At 43.9% G+C, this 26,642-nt stretch overlaps 1 protein-coding gene across 18 annotated transcripts in view; it reads left to right on the top strand.

The window, feature by feature from the left end:
- Positions 1 to 26,642, top strand: part of COL13A1 (collagen type XIII alpha 1 chain) — a 225,864-nt gene that overhangs the window by 73,629 nt on the left and 125,593 nt on the right. For 16 of the 18 annotated variants that reach the window (XM_072628741.1, XM_072628735.1, XM_072628736.1 and 13 more), the window contains exons 3-7: positions 5,426 to 5,433; positions 8,186 to 8,212; positions 14,100 to 14,135; positions 18,818 to 18,844; positions 23,127 to 23,177. In XM_072628741.1, the coding sequence (XP_072484842.1) occupies positions 5,426 to 5,433; positions 8,186 to 8,212; positions 14,100 to 14,135; positions 18,818 to 18,844; positions 23,127 to 23,177 (149 nt within the window). The remainder of the gene's footprint in view (positions 1 to 5,425; positions 5,434 to 8,185; positions 8,213 to 14,099; positions 14,136 to 18,817; positions 18,845 to 23,126; positions 23,178 to 26,642) is intronic. The other 2 variants (XM_072628734.1, XM_072628730.1) reach the window with 2 other exon arrangements.

Here is a 26,642-nt window from a genome sequence, read left to right as displayed (position 1 = left end):
TTTTGTAGAACTCTAGCAAAACAACTTCTTTCCAATTTGGAATCAGAGGACCTGGGTTCAAATCTCCATTCTGATACTTAAAGTTATGATCCTGGACAATTCATCTCCACCTTTGAAGCCTCAGATGCTTTATCTAGAAAGAGAGAGGGTTGGACTAGATCAGAGATTCTTCACTTCTGTGTCCTGGACCCCTCAGGCGGTCTTGTGAAGCCTGTGGATACTTTCTCAGAATCGTGTTTTTACTGCATCAGATAAAACACAGGAGTCTGCAAAGGAAGCCAACTATACTGAAATATGGCTATCAACATATTATTAAAATAAACTCATGGACCCTGGGCTAAGAATCCCTGGACTGGATTCCTAAGCCACTTCCAGATGTAAATCCTTGATACTAAGCACTGTCCTGGAGGCCTAGGAGACCCTGGGGGAACAGGCAAAGAATAATGAACTAGGAGTCAGGAGACTTAGGGTGAAGTCGTGGTTCTGACACTGTCTATGTGACCTTAGGTGACTCATTTCCTTTCTCAGGCCCTCAGTTTTCTGTAAAATGGTGGGGGAAATTGGATCAGATGACTTCTGAAGTCACTTCTAACTCTGACTTTCCACCTGTGAGCACATTGTGATGTTTGTAGTAGGGACAGTTGTTTTATAACAAACACTTGAAGTCTGTATAGACATCCTATAACCCTTAGTATAATGCCTGGTGCAAAACAAGGGCTTAATATTCATTGGCTGACTGACTGATCTCCAAATCCCTGCGATCTGTTGATGGCACTGGATACTAGGAGCTTAATTGCCTATGAGAGTATCTAATTTAGCAAAGACCTATGGGGAAAAAAGAAAGTCTTCAATAATATCACCCCAAGGTGGATTCCATTTATTAGACAGCGTATCACTAGACCCTTAAAGACTATCTAGTGTCTACAATCCAACCTTACCATTTAACAGATGAGAAGACTGAGTGCCAGAAGTGACTTGGCTGAGGTCACATAGTGAATTAGTAGCAAAGCTGGGGCTAGAATCTGGATCTAGCCCCCAGTTCATTGTGTTTTCTGTTTCAACATTGTTACCTTTCTACTGAACTCCTCATAGCCAGGCAAGTACATTGAGTTATGGTTTTCTCCCATTTGCATCACAATGTTGGGACGAGCTGCCAGTAACCCTAATAATGGCATCAGTCTCTCTGTGGGCACTTTATAAAATCAGGCAGGACCTGGGCTTCTTGGGTTAGTGTTCCTAAGCTTGACCCTCTACTATGACTGTAATAATAGCTAATATTATTATTAGCTAATAGTATTATATTATTAGCTAATATTATTCGAATTATTATAATAGTCATCTGAAATAACATTTATATACTTCTTACGCCCTGTGTGAAGCATTTTACAATTATCATCCCTTAGAGCTGAGTGTGTTGGCAGAAGGAAGAAGTAAGTGACTCTGGGAAAAATCTCTGTCAGAGCCAGGTAGCTCTGCCAATTTAGATACCAAGGTGGCTCCCCCTTTGTGGTGCATGTGGAGTTGCCAGCTAGTGTAAAATAAGAAGAAATAATAAAAATTAATATATAATAAAATATATAGAGAAAGAAATACTAAAACAAGAAAAGAAAAATAAATAAGAAAGAAGCGAGAGTAAGACCTGCTTTCAGATTCTGGTTCTGTCATTTAATACCTGTATAACCTTGGGTAAGTCATTTTTACTCTCTAGGCCTCAGTTTCCTCCTTTGTAAAATGAGAGGGTTGGATTAGATTAGACCATCCCTGAGCTTTGTTCTAGTTCTAAAACCCATGATTCTATGAACCTGGGGAAAATCTGGCACACCAGACTGAAAGTTGGCTGAGGTCTTAACAACAGAGATTATCCATGAACTGAGCAATCCTCTCTGGGTCACAAGTTCCAAAGCAGCTGCATCTCTGACAGTATCTCCTGAGCCTTCTCTATTCTTTCCCAAGTTCTTGTGTCAGAGGTTGCAGGACCCAGAAAGGTCTAGTGGTCCCTGGACCCTGACATCCAAGTCGTCACAGCCAGATGCTTCAAGAAAAGCATTGCATGTGGAACCCAGGGCTGAAAACTCCTCTGCCCAGCTGTGTTCCTTAACTTCTGATTGCTTCTCATTTTTTCTTAATGTGATTGGTTGACGGAGATCGGCATAAAAGCCACTGTTCCTTCATGGAAGCAGGCCAGGATGGTGGGAAGGGAAGATAAAGAGGAACAGAGGAGCAGCTTTAAGAAAGTGAGCAGTGAGAGGGAAACATGAGGACGCTTTATTAGCTGAGCATAAAAAGAGGAGTCCAAGGAGCTGCTGAGTCAGCAGCCCGAGGTGCCCAGGGACGAAAGGGATCCAGCTGGGGTTCAGACATGCCTTGGGAGCTTTGGACTCATGTTCTGCAGAGATGTAGCTTTTATTTCTCCATCTTTCTCTTTTTTCCCCTTCCTTCCTCCCTCTTCAGAATATAGGACTTTGACAGAGCTGGGAGGTACCTTAGAACCTAGAATGTCAGAACTGGGAGGTACCTTAGAATCTAAAATATCAGCAGAAAGTGTCCTTTAGAACCTAGAAGGTCAGAGCTAGAAATACCCTTTGAACCTATGACCTAGAATGGCAGGTCTGAGAGGGACATTAGAACATAAAATGTCAGAAGTGAGAGGTGCCTTAAAACTTAGAACATAGAATTCAGAACTGGAAATGCCTTTGGAACATAGAATGTCAGAGCTGAAAAATGCACATAGAATGTGAGAGCTAGTAGGTGTTTTAGAACATAGCACATAGAATGTCAGAGCTTCAGATGCCCATAGAACATAGAATGTGTGAACTGGGAGGTGCCTTAAAACCTCGAACCTAGAAGGCAAATCTCAGAAGAAGCTTAGAATACAAAATGTTGGATCTAGAAGAGACTTTTAAATAGAATATCAGGATGAGGTGTCTAATCATGACTTAAGAGGTCAGAAGGTCCAGTATGCAACCTGCCTCTTGTCAGAGACATGGTAGATTATGGGTATTAAATGTGACATACATTTCCAGACATGCCAACACATTGATTTGTTTTGCTCAAATCTTATGACCATGTAGAAAACAGTGGTTGCAGTAGACAGGGAAGCATTGGATAATAGCAGTGATATAAAAGAAAAAAAGCACTAACCAAGTACTTAAAAGAAGGAAGGAAGGAAGGAAGGAAGGAAGGAAGGAAGGAAGGAAGGAAGGAAGGAAGGAAGGAAGGAAGGAAGGAAGGAAGGAAAGCCAGAATGTCAGAGCTTGAAGGGACCTTTAAGATCATGTGGTATAATCCAGCCCCACTACCACCTCCTGCCCATTTTATAGATGAGGACACTGAGACCCAGAAAGAGAGGAACTGATTTGCCCAAGGTCACCCAGATTGCAGATGATGGAGCCACTATCCATAGGCCCTCTCTCGATCCTGTCTGACCTATCTGCAGCATGGGAGTCTGTTGGCACCTCCTTCTCCTGGCTCCCACACATCCCTTGGCTTCCATGATGCTGCTTCCTCTTGGTTTTCCTTCCACTTTTCTGACCACTCTTTCAAAGTTTCCTCTGCTAAATCATTACTCATGTTATGCTCTCTAACTTTAGCACACCCAAGGGCTCTGTCCTAAATTCTCAGCTCTTTATTTCTTAGGGTCTACATCAATTTCCCCATGTTTGATTATCTTCTTTTGGAAGCTGTCTATTTCCTGAAATCCAGGTCAGCATGGCCAACGGCCCAGCTGGACATCTCCATCCTACCTAGCTACCCATTATCAACAGTGCAGGCTATTTAGAGTTTCCTCAACTTATGACTACTTGGAAAGTTCCTTAACAATACTTAGAATAATCATACCTTATGTATATAGGATGAAATGATAGCCACCATGTAGCAGATGAGGACCCTAATACTCAGAGACTTCAACCAGACAAGAGGGCTTCCACTAAATAAAATCAACAGGCATTTATTAACCACCTACCAAGCGCTGCTGCACTACATTTTGGGGCTACAAAGACAGAAGTGAAACTGTCCTTGCCCTCAAGAAGCTTACATTCCATTGGGAAAAACAACATGTACAAAGTATAAAATATTAAATGTGAGGTAAAATTGGGAGGGGGGTTGAGGAAGAGCTCACTAGTAGCTTCAGGGGTAGGACAGGGAGGAACAAGATGGGAAAGGTGTTGCCAAAGCAGAATTTTGAAGGAAACAAGGGCTTCTTAAGAGGTAGAAGTGAGAAGGGAGGGCATTCCAAGTATGGAAGAGAGCCTATACTGAAGTGCAGGGAGGGGAGATGGTGTGTCATATGTAAGGAACAGCAAGAGGCTGAGATGAGGAATAATGTAAAATAAAGTTAGAAATGCAGGATGGGGCCAGCTTACGGATAGCTTTAAAACCTAAACAGAGACGCTTATATTTGTCCTACATGACATTTATTGAGTAAGAGAGTAACAAGGTCACAGCTATAATTCAGGAACATCTCTTTGGCCGCAAGATGTAAAATGGATTAGAGAGGGAAGAGGCTTGAGGGAGGCAGGTCAATTAGAAGGTTACTCCAATAGTCCAGGCTAATGGGAACAGAGAAAAGAACAAATAAGGAAAATGTGGTGAGATAGAAATGACAATATTTGGCAACCTGGGTGAGTGGACAGTCAGTGGGTTCCTTGCCAGAAATAGGGAAGTTCATGGCGGAGAATGAGAGGAAGATTTCTGTTTTAGACATGCTGACGTTGAAACACTTATAGGACACTCAGTTTGGTGTGGCCAATGGGAAATTGGTGATGTGGGATTAGAATTTGGGAAAGAGACTAGGGCAGGATATTTGGGAGTCATCTGAATAGGGGATTATTGTGGGAGGGGTCTTCTAAAGAAAAGAGAATGGGATCGAGAATGCGTGTAGAGGGATGGCCTATATATAACTGATTTATATACATATAGCACATATATATGTATGTGTGTATCTCTATACATGTACATATATGTACATAAATGTCTGTGTACATGTGTATATACACACATTTTTGTGTATGTTGTCTCCCTCATTAGATAGTGAGCTCCTTGAGGCCAAGGAATGTCTTTTACCTTTCTTTGTAGCTCTAGCATTTAGCACAGTTCCTAGATGTGATAAATGCTAATTGACTAACTGATGAAGGAGAAAAGAGGAAGCTCACAGAAAATGGTCTCTAGAAAGAGCAAGGAGATGGTGGAGGAGGCTTGGAGAAAGAAGAGAGGGTTTGATGTAAAGGAGATGATGTGATTCATTCATGGTCAGATAATTACTTATCTTCTGGCTCAAGATTCAAACCCAGGTCTTCTGATGATGAGTTAAGCAATATTCCCATTTCCCTAAGTGTAAAAGGCACATGTGATTTCTAAAATTCATCTGGGTTTTTGATGATCTCACAAGCAGACCCACTGACCAATGCTTTCTCTTCTTTTGTTTCAGGACCTCCCGTAAGTACTGAGGTCATGGCTGAAATCCCACAAACTTGAATGTGCTGTTCCCTCTGACGGTAACAGGGTCCTGGGGTGGGGAAGAAAGAGGAGTGAAGTGTCTCTCCAACTAATTTACCCTCTCTTAGACTCAGAACCTCCCATTCAGAATGGGCTTTTCTCTTGACTTCCTCTGGAGCCTTTACCTGAGTGACAGAAAGGGAAAGAGACCACCATTTTGTTTTTTTTGCCAGGCTCGGAAACATCAGAGCCCAAGACATCTCTCTCCTTCCTGACAAAGCAGGCTCTACACTGAAATCCAAAAGACTAGCTTGTGTCAGTAATAAGACACTCTCTTTGTCCTCAAAGGAGGCAACTGTAGGAAGAAGGGCGTAATAATCAATAAGAAAGGAGACATCTCTTCCCAGTGTGCAGTTCCATGGAACATATCCCTGCCCACTCACTTAGTGAAAATGTGAATCACATTGGGCAAGTGTTGTTTTCCAAGAGAATTTATGTGGGCAGCTTCTATTTGGGCCAACTGGCTTGGGCCATATTTCGAAAAGAGATAGGGGGGAAGGGGATAGAGAAAGCAATGTCGGCAAGTTAAGCTGCAGAAGGAGCAATAAATTCGAGCCAGAATGCCTCTCTTCATTCTCAGACCTTTCTATCAGGTCCCTGGTGGGGGAGGGAAAAGTCTTGCCAAAAGAAAGAACATAAGAGGTGAAGAAGAGTCTCTCAAAGGAGTAAATTGATCCCCATCAATACAGTAGTGATCTTTCCTTGAGGGATAGTGTTTTGAAAAGCCAACAAAAGGCCCAAAGACCATTCGGGGGACTATGTAAAGTAACTTAAAAGACTGAACACATGGTGGGTGCGTCAGATTTTTACTGAGATGGGAAGAATGACATTCTTTGAAATTGGTTCACCCCTGAGGTTATTGAAACCAACAAGAGTCAGAGGTCTCTAGTGCTCAAGAGAAGGCATTCCAATATTTGTTTTGCCTCTAAATTTATACCTGGGAGAAAGCCTTTCATGATTTTAATAAGGTCTTTATTTAATATTCCATCTGTTACTCTGAGTGGTAAATTGATCCCATACTGAGAAATCTGTTCTGTCCCCTTGATGGATAAATCACGTCGGGATTGGAGAGTCATTTCATCCCTTGAAATGAAAAGGCATGATTTATAATGGCATGCTTTGGATGTCAGATAAAATTCCTATCATCAGTCTTCCAAAATAAACTTGGCAGTAAGGGAACTTTGAAGGACCACCTGCTGAAAACAAGCCTTTTCAGAAGCCCTCTCCCCATCCTCTTTTTTCCCCTGACATAACCAAAGACTGGACAGTGTCTCACCCAGATCTCACCTTCCTGGGAGTTTGTTGCCCTTGGTTTCCATGATTTGTTAGATCCCGATGCTTTCTGAAGAAACTCAGCATGCTGCCACAGTGGGACAGATTGTACAAGGTCAGGAAGGGCTTACATTTACTGGAGAGCTCACACAGAGATTGTTGGGAGCTGTGCCCAAGAGGAGAGGGAACAGGAATCGTGCATGGGAAGGGAGAATGAGCTAGGATCATTGGATTTAAAACTGAAAGAGATCTTAGAGATGATTTGGCTTAACCTCCTCATTTTACAGAAAGACAAACAAAGACTCAGAGGTAAAGGGATTTACCCAAGATTACACAGATGCTAATTCAGACTTTTAGCCCCCAAATCCAGCACTTTTTCTACTAGCTAACTTCTGAGGTCTCTTTCAAGAGAGTCCTTGAGTAGTCCCCTGACATATTAGGTGGTACTCCTATGGAGGCTGAGTGACGCTGGCTCTAAGGCTCTATGAGGTCAGTCCCAGGGTGGGGTAGAACTGCCTCAGATCTAGAGTTTACTCTTTAGCCTTGGAGGACAGCAGATGCCTGATTTGCAGGGAGGGTAGAAACAGCAGCCAGATCTGGGCTCCTTATTGTCTGCCCCACAAAGACCCCTCCCTGATGCCACTCTTTAGAAATGTCATCTGTGCATCCTCCCAGGTCAAGGCTGTGTGCAGGAATAATACATAATGAAGTAGGTCCAGGGAGCATAAGAATTAAAATGACAGGATGGTAGGGCAAAGGCACTTGTAGCTGGGGGGTCCTCAAGAACACTGGAATTGGAGTTCTAGAAGACCCAGGTTCAAAATCTGATGCTGACACTTATTGACTACGTGAAATCAACAAGTCACTTCTCCACTTTGGTCTCAGTTTCCTCCTTTATAAAATGAGGATGCTAAACCCAATGTCCTCTATAGTCCATTCCTGCTCAAGATCTGTGCCCCAAGACAGTGATTACCATCTCAGCCCCATCTACAGAGGGACAGATCTGGGAGAAGGAAGGGGAGGAGGTTTCATACCCTTCAAATTCCTTTTTCAGGGTGGAAGCTTTGGGGGAGCAGGGATAACAAGACTCTGATTGTGTCTCGGCTTAGTAACAGTCAGTGGCATTAACATGGCCCTCCCAGTGCTTCTCACTTAAGCCCCCCAACCACTCTAAGAGGTAAGTACATTCTTTCCATTTGACAAATGAGGAAACCAAAGCTCAGAGACGGTGAGTGATTTGTCCAACAAAGCACAGCCAGCAAGTGTCCAAGCCAGCACTATCCAGGTCTTCATCTATGATGCTTCCTATTATGCCATGCTGCCCCCTCTGTCCTTATGAGATGCAGGATTGTGTGCTCCATTTCCCTGGCATTAGGTTTAATGAGCTCTTTTTCTCTCTTTTGTTGTCCTTTTTTTCCAGGGTCCTGCAGGAAGACCTGGACTTCCGGTAAATAGTTTTCATTTCTCTTTTCTTGACCTCTCTCTTTTCCTTCATTTTCCTCCCTCATTTTTTTCTCTTTAGTTACTAAGGTTACTAGATCATACCTATAATCTTTCAATACTCCACTCTCCATGCCTTTATTTGGTTGGTCATCTTGTCCCTGGGGGCAAGTGGGAACATCCTTTACAACCTACCAAATAAGAAAGTCCTTTCTGTATCCCCTTCTCATTGACCAAATCCTGATCGCTGAGGCTTGTGGTCCAAAGCTAATTGGATCCTGGCCCCTGGAGTTAGAGCATTTTTGACCTTCTGGTGGTTGCTTGGAAACTTGAAGGACATAGCCTAACACCCCCTCTCATTTTACAGATAAGGAAACTGAGGCATAGGAAATTTAAATGACTTGTCCAAGGTTACTCTCAACCTGGCCTCAGCAAATCCATCCTTCACCCATGATCACAGTCCTTAACCCACATCCTCTGGTAACATCTATTGACCTTTCATACAAATAGAAAAGTAGAGACAACAGAGATGGTTCCAGTTACTACAAGCCTTCCTTTTGGTAATTGACCAATACATTGCATAGAGATACATATCCGATGGTCTGAGGATGATCAGCTTTGAAAATCCTCAACTTCCTTTAAAGTGTAGCTCAGGTACTTGCTTCTTTACAAGGCCTTCCCTGACTCCCCCTCTCCTTCCACACACACCTAATTATCAAGATTCTCCCCACCCCTACTAATTAGTTTACTAAGTAACTAATACATAATTATGCATATTCATATATTAAATATTATACCATAATATAGAAATGTTATATATTTTATTTGCAATTTATATGTATAATTTATATATATTTACCTGCATACCTGTTGATTCTCCCCAAAAGACTTGAAGCTCCTTGAAGGCAGGGCCTGTGACATTTCCTAGTACTTAGTAGATGCTTAGTAAATGTGTGTTGACTTGAGGTGAATCTAAGGAACAGTGAACTGGGCCCAGAATTCAAGAGGAAGAGGTGTTAATTCCCCCTAGCCTTTCTTTTGGTGCCCCCTAGAAAAGGATTCTGGAGTTAGAAATTCCCAAGGGCCAGGTCTGAACACTTAATCAACAACTTAATCAAAGATCTGAATGTTAAACCAACAGCTAAGTTATTGTTTTAGATGTCCCCAAAACCACGTAATTGACTCTCTGCACCTGCTGCCTCCTTTCCCACCATTTTGCCCCCATAAACACAGACATGGAATAGGGTTCCCACTCTACAGGGCTGCCACTGATTTGCATTTTACCTTGATCCTTGGTTTGCGATGACCAAAGATTTCATCACCAGGTATCCAGAAGGTAGAGACAAGATAGACAAGGGATTGAATATGTGTAGGGAGAGTGGAGAGTTGAGGGTGCCACAGTGGAGTGTCTGGGAGAGCTGGGAGTATGGTAGTGCCCTAGACAGTAATAAGGAGGTTGAGAATGGGGGACAAAGATAATTAATGAATGTGAGGAGTTTGAGACATCTATGGAATATCTGGTTCAAGTATCCAACGGTCCAGCCAGAGATGAGTGACTAGCTCAAGTTAGAGATTAGGGATGATCACTTACCTTGTCAGGTTGTCTTTTCATTTGGTGGGCAGTGGGAAGCTATTAAAGGTGGAACAAGTGTCTTCTAAGGCCATTGCTCTTGGGAGTCCCAGGGGATGAGGGCAAGCACAAAGATGAGTTTGGGAAATCAAGATGGATCATAGACAGGAGCTGGAGGAGAACTCAGAGGCCAGCTAGTCCAAGCCTCTCATGACTGAGGCTCAAGGAGGCTGTGACTTGCCTAAGGTCACACAGGGAGTAAATGTCAGAATAAGGATTTGAACCCAGAGCCTCAGACTTCATAACCTTCAGGATTAGGGGAATCAACCCAATATTCTAAAGCCCACAGTCTACCAGAGGGCTGAGGGAAGGAACACATTATAATCCTTTCAGATATCAGAGAGCTGACAACCATCTTCCCTATCTAAAACAGTATTAGATTTAGGGAGAGCTATAGGTAGAGTAGAATGTTCAAGGCTTTGTCACAGGGTGCCAATATTTATAAGGCACTGATCCTGACCTGGTCCTATGTCACTCTTCTTCCCCCTTCCCGAGAGGGACACTCTAGATGAATTCTTCTCCCTGGTGAATTCCTTTCATGGCCCTACCTTATGAAACTGCCTCCTCCTGGAGCATTTCCTTCCCTCAGTGTCCACATCCTTGGTCCTCAGTCTGAATCCCACCCCACACCAGCCTTTGTTCCTGCCCTAGGTACAAAATTCCTACTCTTACCTCCGAGTTTAGGCTCTCCAAATCTGAGGCAGAAAGATTCTGATTCTCACAAGCATTACATCATTTCCTCTCACCCCTAGTCTTCACTTTTCAAAAAGTAATAGGACTGTAAAGGACTGTAGTCCTTTAAAAGCGAGTGGCCATTACAATTATTGAAATTAAAAAAGAAAAAAAAAAGAAATTAAAAAAGAAAAAAAACCTGAACCAGCTGCCTTTATAATGAAAGGCATTTGGGACCATATTTGGCGCTGTAGTGCTAGAAACATTACAACTAGCAGGGAAGGCTGGGAAGATTGGTGGATCAGCTCCATGAAATACAAGGAGGAAGGTAGGCAGGGGTTATATGCATAAAACCCTCAGGGGCAGCCTCTTTTTTCGCTCCAAAGTCCACCTTTAAAAAACATTTAGGGTAAAATTCATGGAGCAGAGGCTACTATGCATAGTTTCCAACCTCTGCACCAATCCGTACCTAATCCTAACCCATGCATTTTATGACTAAGACTGCAAATAACATTAATTTAAAACACACACGTGTATATATAATATATATATATACACACACACCAATATACACATCATGAAATGTCATTCAAAAGCCATATGCTTGACTGTGTGCAACTTATGGCAAAAAAAGACAACTTTGAGCATATCCAGAAAGGAAAAACAGTTAACCAACTCATGAATTGTGGCTCTGATTATACTTTTGTTGTGAGGGGTGAACCTCCAAGAAAGATGATGTAGGTAGATTTCAGATAATCTTAGGGTCACAGATTCAGACCTTGAAGAGATATTAAAGTCATCTGGTCCAAACCCCTCATTTGATAAATGAAGGAACTGAGGCACATAGAAGTTAATACTTGCCTGAGGTCACACAGGAAGGGCAAGAATTTGAACCCAGATCCCCTGAGGCAGTGACATGACACAGCGTATAGATATGGTGGGCCTGGAGTCAGGAAGACCTGAGTTCAGATCTTAACCTGGTCTACCTCAGTTTCTTCATCTGTAAAATGAGTCAGAGAAGTAAATGGCAAACCACTCCATTGTCTTTGCCAAGAAAATCCCAAATGTGGTCACATAAAGTAGGCCATGACTGAACAATAAGTCTATGAATCAGTAAGCCTCTGAGTCTAAATCTAGCACTTATTCCACAATCTCACTGACTGATTCTGGATCCCCTGCTGTGAGAAATTCGATCAATTCAGCCAGTATTTATTGATCATGCTGTGTGTCTGGCACTATGATAGGCATGCTACAGTCAAAAGTCAAGAGACTGACCAGGAGAAAATGGTTCTAAACCTGAGTTGTGCTATACTAATTCACTGTGTGGCACTGGACTTTACATTTCCCTACTGTGGGCCTTGGTTTCCCCATTTGTAAAATCTAGAAGATTGGACTAGCTGATGGTGACTGATGATAACTTCATCAGTCAAAGAGCTCTTATTAAGTGTCTGCTGTGTACCAGGCTGCATGCCGGGTGCTGGGGATACAATGAGCAAAACAAAAGAATCTCTGCTTCCGTGGAGTTATCCAAACACCATTTAGAAATCATTTCCTCATGGGCACTCGACTTTAAAGAAGGTAGAGTGTTTTACTGAAAGCAAATGATGAATCTTAACACCAGTAACATACACAAGATCCCAGTGGGTGAGTTTGTTCCTAGTTACTCCCCGTCACCATTTTGACTAGACATCTCATGATAGCAGTGATCCTCCCCTTTGGTCCTTCTGCTTTTCAGGTCATGCCTAACCTCTGTAAGGGGAGCAGACTCTGAGAGCAGGTCCCAGGACTACCCACGACTCACTGATTTTCCAACTGGGCCAAGAACCCAGCAATTCCTCCACCAGACACGCTTGGTCAGATACCATCTTGTTTTCTACGTTCAAATGATTTCCATTTTTCCTGGCCAGCAGTGAATTTCAGTTCTCCACCCAGAATTTACAAGGTCTGCATTTGTGTGATGGCAAAAATATATTTTTTTTCTAAGAGGAGCGGCAAACTCTCTATAAGGAGATTTCCAGAGTGGGAAGATGTAACCCCTGACTACCAAACAAAGTCGTTTTCCCAGAACAGCTGTACCTTGTGACTTGGCTCTGACTTTCCTGTCTTTTCTAAGGGCAGGAGTCGGGGGAAATGGGCAGGCTTTCATCTCCTCAGCTCATTGCCAACGGCAAGACCAAACCAGAGGTAGAAGGCTTGGGTTCTATTCTCCGGCTTTGCCAAGAGGAGTCTAACTTGGGTTGGTTGCTTTCCTGTAGTGTGCATTCTCTGTAAAATGAGTACAGTAGACCTCCTCAACAAATGTCACTCAGAGCTGTTAGGTCAATGGGATGAAGGTCTTTATGGGCATAAAATGGGGTGGTGGAAGGACAGCTGGACTTGGGTGGTTCTCAGTTCTGTGAGTGTGGACAAGTCACTAGAAGTCTCTGAGCTACAGTTCTCTGTAAAAAAGATTCAGTTGAACTCAGTTCCAGAAACACTCCCTAAGCATGTGTCAGGGACTGGGCTGGGCACTGGAGATACAAAGAAAAAGCCAAACAGCTCCTGCCCTTCCAAGCACTTCCATTCCCTTTGATAATATCTGTATTATTTAATCTCATAAGACTGTGGAAGGGAAAGTACTTTGTAAATAAGAAAATGCTATCGGAACAGGAATGATTATTTTTGTGGTTGATGTTATCGTCTGGAATTGGAAGGGACCTTCTATCAGCTATTCCAACCTTCTTGTTTTTACAAAAGAGGAAACTGAGGCACAGAGAGGTTAAAATAACTGGCCAAAATTCACACAGCTCATTAATGGGGGATCCAAGACTAGCATCTTGGTCACCGGACTCCTAATTTCTTTCCATCATTCATTCAGCAAGCCTTTATTAAGCACCTACTATGTTCCAAGCACTGTACTAGATGGTGGGGATATAAATATAAAAAAAAAAAATAGACCCCACCCTCAAGGAGCTTATATTCTACTGGGAGGAAATGACAGGTCCATGGATTAGAAAATTAAAAATATAGATAAAATAAATGCAAAGTATTATATATGTATATGCAATGTAAATAAGAATTTATCATAAATATAGTATTTATACTTAAACAGTTGGTTCCTGATTAGTGTGAATAATGAACCCTTTGAAATGGTGACATTAATCGAATTCACACTAAATATTTCTATTAGGCTAAAACCAATTAGCATATTTCATGTAAGGATAACTTCAAATAGTTTGAATTTGAACACATGCTACCCCTTCAGGGGATCCATTAGCCACACTAATCAGAACCTCACTGCATGATATTTAAATACAAACAAATGAAATTAAAATACAAAGTTGCAGAAGGCGCTAATTACTGGGGGGCTCCATCACACTATGCCTGCCTGATGATGTGTTTTATATTCCAAACACGTGAGTATTTTGTATATGTACCCATGGGCACCCACATGGGAAGATGCCCACATTCCAATTTGTCATTAGGCAAGGCATATGTGGCTAGTCATGTAAGCCATGCCACTGTGACTTAATTCCCTTGACTGAAATCTGACTCCAGCTCCTCCCCCAAACCCCACCCACCTCCATCTGATTTCTTTTGCCTTGCTCCTCAGGGAGACAAAGGCGCCCTTGGGATCCCGGGACGAGTGGTGAGTTAAAATCTGCATCTTTCCACCTTGTGTGGCCACATGCTTGCTTCTTTGGTCTTGGTCCTGCCATCTAGACTGTCTGAGTGTGGCAGTGGGTGAATCTAGAGCCTCTTGTGTCTAGGGAAGGATGGTGTCAGAGATCCCATTGACAGAGTCCTCGTTAGGACTTCTCAGAAAGTCCCTTCACATGAGTATCTCCCATTATGTGACTGTCGCCGCTATGCAGAAACCTTCCATAATATAATTCAAAAGTCAGAAACAGGTTCAAGATAACATTCCCTCAAAGACTCATATAAATAGAATTCTTCTTGGACCATATATGAAAAATCCCCCCCATCCCCAGTTCTTTCACTCAAGGTCAATGACTGATATTTAGATCTCCCGTGGGTCCGCCTGGAGCTGTTATCAGCCCTGGGAAAGGAGAGCAGAAGTCAAAAAGAACATATACACCCACCTTCCCCATCCCTTTGCCCAAGGTCAATGTCCATCTGAAGAAAAATAAGCTTTACTTTACAAAAACAGTCTTGACAGCTAACCTTTTGGGAACCCAGTGGTTCTGCAAAGAGAGATAGACTCCAACCAGCCAGTCACATCAGACCCAAAATTCATCCCTCAGTCCTCAGAAAATCTGTAAAAAGGCTGAGATGTGTAACATGTTGGGATGAAAACCCCAAATGGAAAATAATAATAACAGTTAGAACTTACATTTCTATTTGCGCATTTGGGTTTACAAAGTATAGTGCATGCATTAACTCATCAGATCCTATGGTAGTCAGGGATTCTAGGAGCACAAGAATTATTATCCCATTTGACAGATGAAAAAACTGAGCTTCTGAGGTACTAACTGACTTGCACCCAACAGTTTATAAGTGGCAGAGCCAGAGTACAAAGTCAGATCTTTGGGTGCCAAGCCCAGGGCTCTCTCTGCTATATCCCATCTGCTTCTCTGCTATCTGTCCTGAGAGTTTCCAAAAGTTCTCTTGCTTCCAGTTAGGTAGCTCTTCTCCATGGGGAGGAGGACCAAGTCATTAGGACACACAGTGCAGTCTCTCATCTCTGAGTGTCACATAGGAAGAGCCTAGGGTAGGAGCACGGGTCATAGACTAGCCCCATCTTGTGCCCTCAGCCCCTTCCAGTGACAGGTGATGATTTCCTAATGTCCTGCCAGCTCTCCATCATGGCTACCCACTACACTTCCATGGATAATTTCACCCCCACCAGCTCCCAGCTCTGTCCTTTTTGATTTATGATCTTCCCTGATCCATCCATTCACACCCAACCTTTATCCCACACCCACACTATCACTGGAACAGAGCCAGTCCCACATCACCAACATCTTCCCCTGTGATCCCCTCCTCCCAGACTAGAAACAGCTACTGAGATGATTATAGCAGCCTGGAGGGGATGAGTGCAATAAGCTTCAAGTAGAGGCCAGGGGACCAAGTACTAATACTTATTATAAAGAAAATTATGTTTTCAATTAAAAAAAACTCTAGGCACCTGCTATGTGCGATATATTTTAATTTAGCTTTAAATAGGGTTGGAAAATTCTAGGTATATTGTTTCACTGGCACAGGAAGCTCCTGGTAAAGAAATTTGTTCAACCAATCCAATGCCAATGGGTCAAAGTATCCCGGCTTCTAGTCCTATAGAGGTGACTGGGGCATTGATGGCTAAGATTTCTCTTCCTGGTCCCTCACAGTATCTCTCATAGGCAGGATTTGATCCTGGGTCTTCCTAAATCAGAGGCCAGATCATTGTGCACCAAGTCATTTCTGCCTCTCTCCTAAGTGAAAAATGAAACAGCTCCTTCCCTCAAGGAGCTTACACACTGCTAGTCAGTCATGTCAGGTCTGAGTGGGACTAGCTGTCCCTTCCAGTTTTGAGTTTCTAGGATTCTGGGATAGCACAGAGTCCTGTGATTTCCATGAGCTCAGTGATGTGTCCTCCCTGGCTCTACACTACTCCAAGAACTCTAAATTTGAAATTGAAATATACTGGGAAAAAATGGAAACTTCTCCTTTCCTCCCTATCACTGCCAGGGATGGGACCCAAACCTAATTCCTAGGGGAAGCAGAGCAGAAGAGAGAATGGGGTGTAGGGGAAAGCTCGTTGGATTTGGGATCAGAGGGCACAACTCTGATGTCCACTACATACATAACCTTAGACCAGTCCCTGGATCCCGCTAAGCCTCAATTTCCCTTTTTTGTAAAACAGGGTTTGTGGATCCAGATTTAGATCTGTAGGGGACCTTTGTGGCTATTGAATCTAATCTAATTTTACAAATGAGAAAACTGAGGCTGAATCACTTGGCCAGGGTCACACATCTAGTAACCAGCATGAGACTTTTCTTCCTTCACAAAAGTGTTTTGTGAATCCTAAGAAACTATAGGAATCGATCTGCTATTATTATTATTATTATCATCGTCATCATCATCACAGCATCACATCTGGCCAGCCTGTGCTGTAGACAATGCTTAAAGTAAGGAGCAGATGTTATCCCCTTCTCTCTTTTATTTTATTTTCAGGAGGGCCCAAAGCCATCCTACCAATCAGCAGATGGGTCTAATAGAATCCCTGCACAAACAAACCCACTTCCTTATTTCTCTAATGGAAACATTAGCCAAACCATCCTACTTCCTCTTCCCCCTCTCTTACCTCAAGCCCCGACACTACCTTTTGCCAAGGAAAGCAGAGAAGGCATTTCCCCTCTGGTTCGTCAACGCTGGGGGCAGGAACTGCTCTGCACTAAGAACACAACTGGCTGGTTCCACTGGAGAAAGCCATGTGGTTATAGGGACTGAAGAGCCAGAAGGGGCCTTAGAGACCATGTAGCTAGTCCTTCTTTAATAGAGATATAGAAACTGAGACTTGAAATAGTCAGAAATGGATTCCCCTAAGACAAAGCTCAGCACATTGTAACAGAGAGAGGGCTGAACTCAGAGTCTGGAAGACCAGTGGTTGAGTTTCCATCTATATGACCAAAAATCATCAGATCACCCTGTCTGAGCCTCATTTTCTTCATTTGTAAGATGCACAGGGTTGTTATGAGGATCAGAGGGGGTGATGTATGACTTCAAGTGTTGACTTTGCCGATCTGAAAACACTGTGTAAATGGGAGCTGTGATAATTATGGACCTAAGACTAGATGAATTAGGAAAAGACTAATCCTTCTAACTCATTACATCTCCCCCTGTGGGGACTGAGTATTATACAAGGTGGACATTTCTTTATCTCCTCCTCCTCCTTAAAGCTTGTTTTCAGTCTATCCAGTGCATCCTGTTTCCTGAATGTAAAGATTACTCCATGAAGCTGCCTGCCTGGAAGGTGGGCATTCATCATCCAGTGATGGTGTAGATCCAGTGCTATAGGGTTAGGTGAGCTAGAGATGGAAGGGACCTTGGAGGATCTCAACAGTAATCCAGCCTCATCACTGTAGAGCCAAGAGGACCGAGGATCAAAGAAGGGAAGGGACAGAGCCCAGGTCACAGTCAGTAAGTGGTGGAGCCAAAGTTTGAACCCAGAACTCCTCACTCCACATGCAGAGCTTTCTCTGCTCTCCTGCAATCACCATGAGGTACATTAGATAATGACATTAACCCTCCCTGGCTAGGAGGAGAGTGAATTATGGTTGTTTAGTCTCTTTGTCAACTGAGGGGTCTTAGATCAGCCTGCCCATCCCTGTCCTGCCTGCTTGGCCCCAAAATTCCATCTGACCAGATAGTAGTTGATTGGCCGTTCATTGTCCCCTGCTGCCTTCCCATCCTGCTTCTCAAGTCCATCCATGGCTTGTCTGGCTGCCAAAGCATTGGCCTGGTAGGATGCCTGAGCTCCCCACTCAGCCCACTTGACCATAACAGCTGAGTCCCAAGAGAACTCTCCTTCCCACCAGAGCTCCTCATCCCAGGCAGGAAACTCTTCATTTCTGGCCAGTTTTTCTGATCTAGATGTGACCTCTACACACACACACACACTACTTCTTGAGTGGGGGACCGGGATAATCTTGGTAATTTCATCAATGTAAGGCATTCCCAGATGAGGGAACTCCCTCTTCCAATGCAGGTCAGCACCTTCTCTTCAACTTATTGTTCTAGAGTTGCCTAGAGCATTGAGAGATTACATAGCAAAATTTGAACCCGAGTCTCCCTGGCAAAGTCAACTCTCTAACCACTATACCAGGCTGCCTCAGACAATGATAATATTAGCAACACTGATGGCTCCCATTTCTAAAGCATTTTTAAATTCCTTCCTTGTGATCACCCCTTGAAAGCATTATTATCCCCATATTACAGATGAGGAACCTAAGGCTGAGAGATACAATTACTTGTCCAGGGTCATGCAGCACCTGAGTGAGTCAGGATTTGAAACCAGATTTCCTGATCTTAAGTCCAGCATTCTTTCCCATAGGAGGGCCAGCAGGCAGGCAGAGGAGTGCACCTTCCCCCTCTCCGTATAGACATGTGCTTGTTTGAACACAGAACCCAGCCTTCCCCAGCAGCTGCCTTGTTTCTTTTGTCATGGCTGGGGTTGGGGCATGCCATGGGGGTCAGTGTGCCATTGATAATGATTCCTCGATTTGTCTCTCTCTCTTTTCTCCCCATCCTCCTTCCTCTCTTCTTGTGTGTCCTGCCTCTGTCGCCTCTTCACCCTGTTTTACATGTGGCTGATGTAACTGACCCCAGGGACTCAAGGGCCAACCAGGAGAGAAGGTGAGTCTGTTCTTTCCTGATTGTACTCCCGCCCTTCTGCTGGGCTCTTCTACCCTCCCACTGCCCCCAAGGACTCTTGGGAAAGACTGAGGAAAAATTCACACAGAGAACATTAGAGGCTCCCAGGGCCAGCTCTCTCATTTGACAGAGAGCGAAACTGAGGCCCAGACAGGGAAACAACTTGTGGAAGATTATATAAGTAGAATATGGCAGAGACAGGATTTGGTCCCCAGTCTCCTGAGTCCTACAAGCTACAAGCTGCAAAGAAGCAGATTTAGTTGTAGGGCATTCTGAATCAGATCTCTCCAAAAGCAGAATGAACTATTTGGGGGGATGTCAGTACCATTGACTAAAGGCCTTCAGCAAGTCTTGAATATTTGTGGTGGGGCAGGGGGGGATGGCATAAAGGGGATTATTGATTTTGTACCAGTTGGAACCTGGAGGCCATTTCTAGTTCTGAGGCTGATTCAATGACTCCAAATCCCCTGTTCCTTCATTATACAATTTATTGAATTTAAACTTTGTTCTGTGTGTGAGCCAGAGCATCACATCTGCTCTCTCTGTGCCCTCTGACCCTAGTAGTCAGGCCAAATCATTTCACTCCCCTCCAATCTCTCAGTCTGCTTGTTTTGATTTCATTCATCCCACTTCTAATATTGTTCTCCAGACTGGATCAGGAAACGTGGGCTGGTCTTTCTGATTCTCATGATAACACAAGTTTTTCTTCCTTCTCCCACCCACCCCACTTTTCCCCTTTCCCATATATACCACAACTGGCCATGTAGGCACTTGGGCACATATCCTTCACTGCCGAACCCTCCATGTTGGATTTCTTGGACAAGGCAAAGACTTTGTTCCCAAGCAAGGAGGACTTCAGTCTCTGCCCCCCACCCCGTTTTGTACATTCAGGCCATCATTCCCATTGGCGGGGGAGGATCAGGATGCTGTTGCTAATGGTTTTGAGACTAAGAAACTCAAAGCCTTCAGTTGATTGTCTTAAGAGATACCATTTCCTTAAGGAAAGGGGAAGTGATTTGGACATCAAAAACTAAGATGACCACATTGGAGTCCCTGTAAAAAGATGACTTGTGGAGATAAACTTCCTAAAGCCCCACGCCATTTTAAAAAATTGATTGTTTCCCCACATCCTGCATCTTCTACTCCCAGGTCTGGCCTGCTCTATGTCTCCAGGTTAGTAGAACAGCAAGGTACAGAATTTGGATATTTTGCAGGTCACCATTTAGTCTGGGTCAGACAGCATCAGCCAGGATGACCTCTAACATCCCCCTTCTATGGCCTTTGCTAAATCCCATCTACCCTGATGCTTCTCCCTTCCCTTCCTCCAGCCCCAGACTTGTTACTGGCTCTAACCCAACTTAGCCCCAGCATATGGGTGCTTAGACCCAAGGTGATCTAGAGCAGTTCCAAACCCATAAAGAGAGTTCCCAACTTACTTTATACTTAAGTCCTTTGGAAGGTGCCCCCAGCAATTTGGTATGGCAGAAAGAGCCCTGGCTTTAACTCCTTTCTATTCTTGCAAGTATGGACAAGTCAGATAATCTATCTGAGCCTCAGTTTCCTCATTTGTAAAAATGAAGGGGTTGGGCTGTCTGACTCTTAAAGTCTCTCCCAGCTCTCCATCTAGTCTCATGATCTCTAAGGTCTCTTCCAGATCTAAATCTGGATTTAGTAACCCAGATTCCCCAAAACCAAGGATAGAAAGGTGAGGACCCCCCCAACCCCACCTTCACTCCAGGACTAGACCAGATCTGAACTGGCCTGTGAGGAACTGGGGAGCAGGAGGCAGTGAAGTCCATTTTTCCTTATTCATTATCTCTAATATTTTCAAGAGGATTTCAGCTATGGGGAGAAAGCTATCAACTCAGGCTGCAGTGCCCCTTGGTCTGAGAATCCTGTGAAATGGGTTGGCTCAGCCAGTCATCCTCTGTACTTTGGAATCCTCAGCTAGGGTGATCTTCAGGAGGTTTGTTGCATGGAAATGGGTGTTGTCATTTAGGAGATTGCTCAAAGAACCAGCCCCTCAAGGATCCAGAATTTGTAAAATATGACCTTAGGGGGCATCTAGTTTAGCCCCTCCCATTGTATAGATGACTAATTAATAGACTATGAATGGACTGCTGCTACTACCCCCCAGCCCCCACCTCCACCACCCCCACTTGCATAATGAAGAAATAAGAAAAGAAAATCCAGGCTTCAGTGCCCATTTTGCCCTCAATCAAACAAGCACTTATTAAGTGCTTACTATATGCCAGACACTGTACTAGTTTCTAGAAACATGAAGGCCAAAATGAAGATTATCTGCCCCCAGAAGGTTAGAGGAGCAGGAAGAGCAGAGCTCCCCAGATCCCTCCACCTGTCCTTCCGGGGAGCTGGCCAGGTCTGTTCTGGGTTGAGTCCCATTCTACCTTACCAGGTTCACCCTTCTGCAATGCCTCTGCACTCATTTTATTGAATCTGAGCTCAGTTGAGAGAAGGAATATAAATTAGAACGAGCACTGGGTCTAGAGTCATGTGGCCTGGCCTCAAAATCTGCCTCAGATACCACCTATAGGGCTTTAGGCAAGTCACTATATGATAAGGGGACTGAACCAGATGGCCTCTGACTGAGATCCCATCCAGCCCTAGACTTATGAGCCTTTGGGTGGAGTGGACTTTCTGAGAAGTACTGACAGCACTCTTTGAGTTGGAAAAATTTCCAGAGCCACCAAGATGCAGTCCATGGTGTCTCTTGATGTTTGGTTCTGAAGGTATCCCTAGAAGCAAATTTTAATGCTGCCCACCTTTGCTTCATCATCTCCTTTTGGGGGGTTAGTTTTCTTGACCCCAAAATACTAAAAAAAAATAGGCACTTGAAATCTCTCCTCTTACCTCATTTGGGGGCGTTTCTCAGCAGTCACCTCCTACCTTTCCTTTCAATGCTCAGGGATCTGTGGTTTTGTTAGCATGGGTATATGTCTCCCTATATACATCAGAGTCTCTTTGGTACATGGTGGTTGGACTTCAAATGTTGGTTCTACCAATAGGGCCTGGTAAACACTAAGTACTTAATTAATCCTTCTTGAAAGATGAGTGTCTTTAAAGGGAACAAGGTTGGTCTTCCAGCAGCAGACTGAGTCTTTCTTCACATCCATACTTGAAAACTTTTAACTTTACTGGTGCCCAAGGTCACCTACCTACCCACCACACTGAAACATTGGAGCAGGCTATAGTGGAAACAACTCCTCAAACTAAGCTCCAAAGCCACTAGGCTTTGGATACGAGATCTCCTTGAGGCTTCACCCATTATATTGTGAAGGTTGCTTTCTAACCATGAAGTCTTCAAGGGGTGGCTTCTTCTCTGAGACATGGAGCTTGCATGTCTGGAGATAGAAACAAGTTGGCTTTTCTTCATAGGAGAAGCAAGGGAGCCTCCTAGCAGAGTTAGGGTGGGACTGTACTTTGTGGGGTCCCAAGAAAGCATCATGTCAGTAGATACCCCAGTACAGTGGAAAGAGCCCTGGCTTTGTACTCAGAGGACCTAGAGATTCAAATCTCATCTCTGATATGTATTATCTCTATGACTTTGAGCAAGTTCCTTGGCCTCTGTAGACCTCAGTTTCTTCATCAGTAAAATAAGGATACTGAACTAGAAGATGTCCAGGCTCTAGACCCATGAGTCAGGACAAAGTGATGAAATCACTGGGGCAGGCACCAGAGCTCATGGGCACCTTGGCCTTCCTATTATTCCTTTCTCTTATTGAATCACAAGGACCCATCTCCTTTCTCTGCTGTGGTTCCAGGCTTATGGTTCCTGTCACTTTCTCTGGGTTTAATCTTGGTTAGGGATCTTCTTATCTCTCATGCCTCACTTACCCATTGTTTCTCCTTCTGCTCTTCCTCTCTTCCTTTCTTGTTATATACCCTTTCTTCCTCTTTTCTCACCCTCCACCTATTTTTCCAACTTTCCTCTCTGTCTTTCCATCTCATCACTTTCCTTCTCCTCTTTCCTCACTTTCCAGTTCTCTTTTTTTTACTCTTTCTTTCCTCCTATCTGTTCTTGTCCCTTTCTCTATCAATTTTCTTCCCTTTATCTCTTTTCTTTCTTTATCATTCATTTGTTCTTTCCTCTCTGTGAACCTCCCTTTCTATCTCTTTACTTTCTGTCTCTGTGGCTCTGTTTGTCTCTCATGGTCTATCTGGGTCTTTCTTTATGTTTCTCTCTCTGCTTCTCTCCATCTTTCCCTCTGCCTCTCTTCGTTTCTCTCTCTCCATGACTTCACAGGGAGCCCCAGGAGATGCTGGAATGTCTATTATTGGTCCTCGCGGTCCGCCGGTAAGTTGGTTCCTCTTTTCTTTTGGAATGTGGTTAGGGTTGTGGGTGAGCTACTGAATAAGACTGGAGGGAGGGGGAAGTAGAAGGGAGATCCCAGTTACTGGGCTCCCTCTGGGCAGGGCAGCCACAACATGTGATGTGGCTTAGTAGATGGGGCCAGACCTATGTTGTTGTCCAAAAACTGGGGCCTGACTAAATATAACCAAATTATAGCCTCATGCAAGGGTTTGGAAGGCTTTACCAGGCTGGGCCCTTCCATCATAGAGCTGCTCCATGGGTCTGCTCTTTGTGGCAAAGAGGGAGAGTGCACAACCCTCCTTATGGCAGGCCGGGCTCCAGCCTCATGGTGGGCTCACCTCAGGCTCTGAAGCACTACATGGTGTTTAACCTTTCTGGGGCCATGGCACATGGAGCTGGCTCCCAGAACAAACAGTTCAGGCCTAAATCTAAGCACTTTCCTCTCTAAGGATGCATTTTCCCATACTCTGGGTCCAGTTTAGGATGGCCTCTACTAGTACCAAGTCAAGCTTCCATCCTCATCCTCAGAATGAGGTTTCCTTAGGAACAGAAACAAGGGCAGGAACTTCCTGCCAGGCTCAACCACAGCATTAAAGCAGCAGGATTGCCCAACCCTCCTAATTCTAGCACTGTCTCTCTTAATCATTTCCCATATATCCTGGATATGTTTGCACTGTATATATTTGTGTGCCTGTTGTCTGTCCCATTAGATTGGAATGGGAGGGCAGGGCTGTCTTTTGCCTCTTTTTGAATCCCCAGAACTTAGCACAATGCCTGGCGTAAAGAGGCACTTTATCAATGTTTATTGGCTGAATGAATGTATGAGTTACAGATTGGTGTTCACAAGCCAAGCTGTAACCATAGATTTGGAAGGGTCCATGCAATACAGAACACAGAATGCTACTGTGAACATGGAATATTCAAAGTGGAAGCAGAAAGTATACTGTAACCAGCTCAAACAAGTTCATGAGAGTGTGATTTTCAGTGTGAGCATTCATACTTTGGCAATGGGCAAGCACTACAAAACCTCAGTTTCTTCATCTGCAAAATGGGGATAATAATAACATCTACCTCCCAGTATTATTGAGAGGATAAAATGAGATATTTGTAAAGCACTTTGCAAACCTTAAAGTGTCATATAACTGTTAGTTATTACTATCCAGGAGCTTCCACATAAGGTAGTGGCTAGAGTACTGTGCTTAGAGTCAAAGTCTGAGTTCATTCTGCCTCAAACACTTGTTAGCTGTTAGACAATCACCTAATCTCTCTGCGCCTCAGTTTTCTCATCTGTAAAAGAGGGGCGATCATTTTAAAGATCAAAGGAGATAATGCATATGAAGTGCTTTGAAAAATCTTAAAGCAGCTGCAACAGAGCTGAGATTCTAGCCTAGGACGTGTGATTATTTTATCTGGCCATGATGACAATCAGCTTGTGCATATGCCACATATAACAGTTCTCACTTAACCCCCTAAGAAGGCTCTGCCTCTTAAGAATCTTCCTTCTGCCTCCTCCTTAAGCAGTGTTTGTTCTGGGAGGACAATTCATTCTAAGTCTTATGCCCAGCCTAGCACCAGTGGCCTTCTATCTCTGGTTCAAGCCAGCCTGTCTCATGATCGTTTTACAGAGGAGGAAACTGAGTCCAGAAGAGAGGCAGGGGTTTAACCAAAGACAAGGTTAAAAGCATCCAAGCCAGGAAATGACCTCAGGTTCCCCAATTCCAAATTCAGCATTCTTTTCTCTTTCTGTGGCTGCCTCTCATTATCACTTCCATTAGTCACCTCCAACAGGAAAACAAAAAGGTCTGTGCTTATCTTCAGAATGTGGACTTTGGATACTTGAAGGCTAAACCAGAAGTGGGGATAGGGCAGCATCCTTGGCCTAGAGATAAAGGTGACAAGAGTGATATGTGTGTGTCTGTGTGTGTGTGTGTGTGTATGTGTGTGTGTGTGGACAAAGGGCACCTTTGTTTGCCGTTAGAGGGTCAAGGTCAAGTGGGGCAGGACCCTGCAGCCTGGGTCTGGAGGGGGAACAGGTGGTTTTCCACTTAGCCATAAGAAGCCCTGAATTAAGTGCTGCTAATAAGAAACAGCTTTAAGAGTTCCTGGGGCCACCTGTCCCAGACTCTGGAGAGATTGATGAATGGTTGAACCCAAAGGGGAAACAGGTCTAGGTCCTTGAAAAGACAATGGCCTACATTCTAGCAGCAGCAGGAGGTGGGGTTGGGGGTGGGGGAAGGGTTAATGGATTCATGCTAAACCACTGACGTGACTGTTGTTGGAGCCTCCAGCTAAGCCTGTCAGGAGCCTCTCAGGAAGTCTTCAGGTTAGGGAAAAGCTCTCCCATCCATGGGAGTCCATCCACTCCTCAGGCACTCCATTGTCTCTAAGATAACAAAGAGGGAGCATCATACCTTCCCCACCTCCTACAGAGGAGGGAGGTGAGATGGCAAGAGAGGATTTCAAGCTATGCACACGGGTTTGAATTCTGTTCCTGCTATGAGAAGGATGGACTCGATGGTGGCCAAAGTGATAGATCACCTTGAAATCCTAGGACCAGAAGATGTGCTTGCCACATACATCCTTCACTGGAACAATGGAATATGAGATAATGACCAAAATGACAATAACAAAAAATTACAGAGGAAGAAACTGAGTCCAGGAGAGAGGCAGAGGCTTGCCCAAAGACAAGGTTAAAAGCATCCAAGCCAGGAAATGACCTCAGGTTCCCCGATTCCAAATTCAGCATTTTTTTTTCTCTTCTCTACCTGCCTCTCATTATCACTTCCATTAAGCCAAAGGTCCCTTCTTATCTTCAGAATTTCCTCTTAGAATGTGGGACCCCAGAGGGCAGCATCCTTGGCCTAGAGATAATGGTGACAAGAGTGATGTGTGTGTGTGTGTGTGTGTGTGTGTGTGTGTGTGTGTGTAAGAAGACAAAGAACATGTAAATGACAGTGAGATAGTGACCAAAGTGGATCCTTCGTTACACCTTTGGCTATTGAGCATGAAGTCACAAAATGTCAGATGTAGGGGGAAGGTCAGAAAGCATTTTGTCCAACCCCTCCATGAGCAGAACTCTTCTCTGTAATAGCCTTGACAAGTGACCAACGGGTCTTCACTTGAAGAGCTCTAGCGATGGGAAACACCCATTACTATAATGATTGGTTGAATTGAATAGTATTGGTTGTTATTTCCTGAAAACTGACTTTCTGCAGCTTCTACCCATTGCTCCCCATTCTACCCTGTGGGGCCAAGAAGAATAAGATGAATTTCTCTTCCATATCACAGTCCTTTGGATACTTGAAGGCTAAACCAGAAGTGGGGAACCTGAGGCCTCAGGCCACATGTGGCCCTTTAGGTCCTCAAGTGCAGCCCTTTGACTGAATCCAAACTTCATAGAACAATGTGGCCATAGGTGGTCTTAAGGTTAAAGGTTCCCTACTCCTG

This window comes from Notamacropus eugenii, chromosome 1 (assembly GCF_028372415.1).
Source record: "Notamacropus eugenii isolate mMacEug1 chromosome 1, mMacEug1.pri_v2, whole genome shotgun sequence".
Classification (NCBI taxonomy): domain Eukaryota; kingdom Metazoa; phylum Chordata; class Mammalia; order Diprotodontia; family Macropodidae; genus Notamacropus; species Notamacropus eugenii.
Note: the sequence above shows the minus strand (reverse complement) of the source record. Positions and strands in the feature narration are given on the sequence as shown.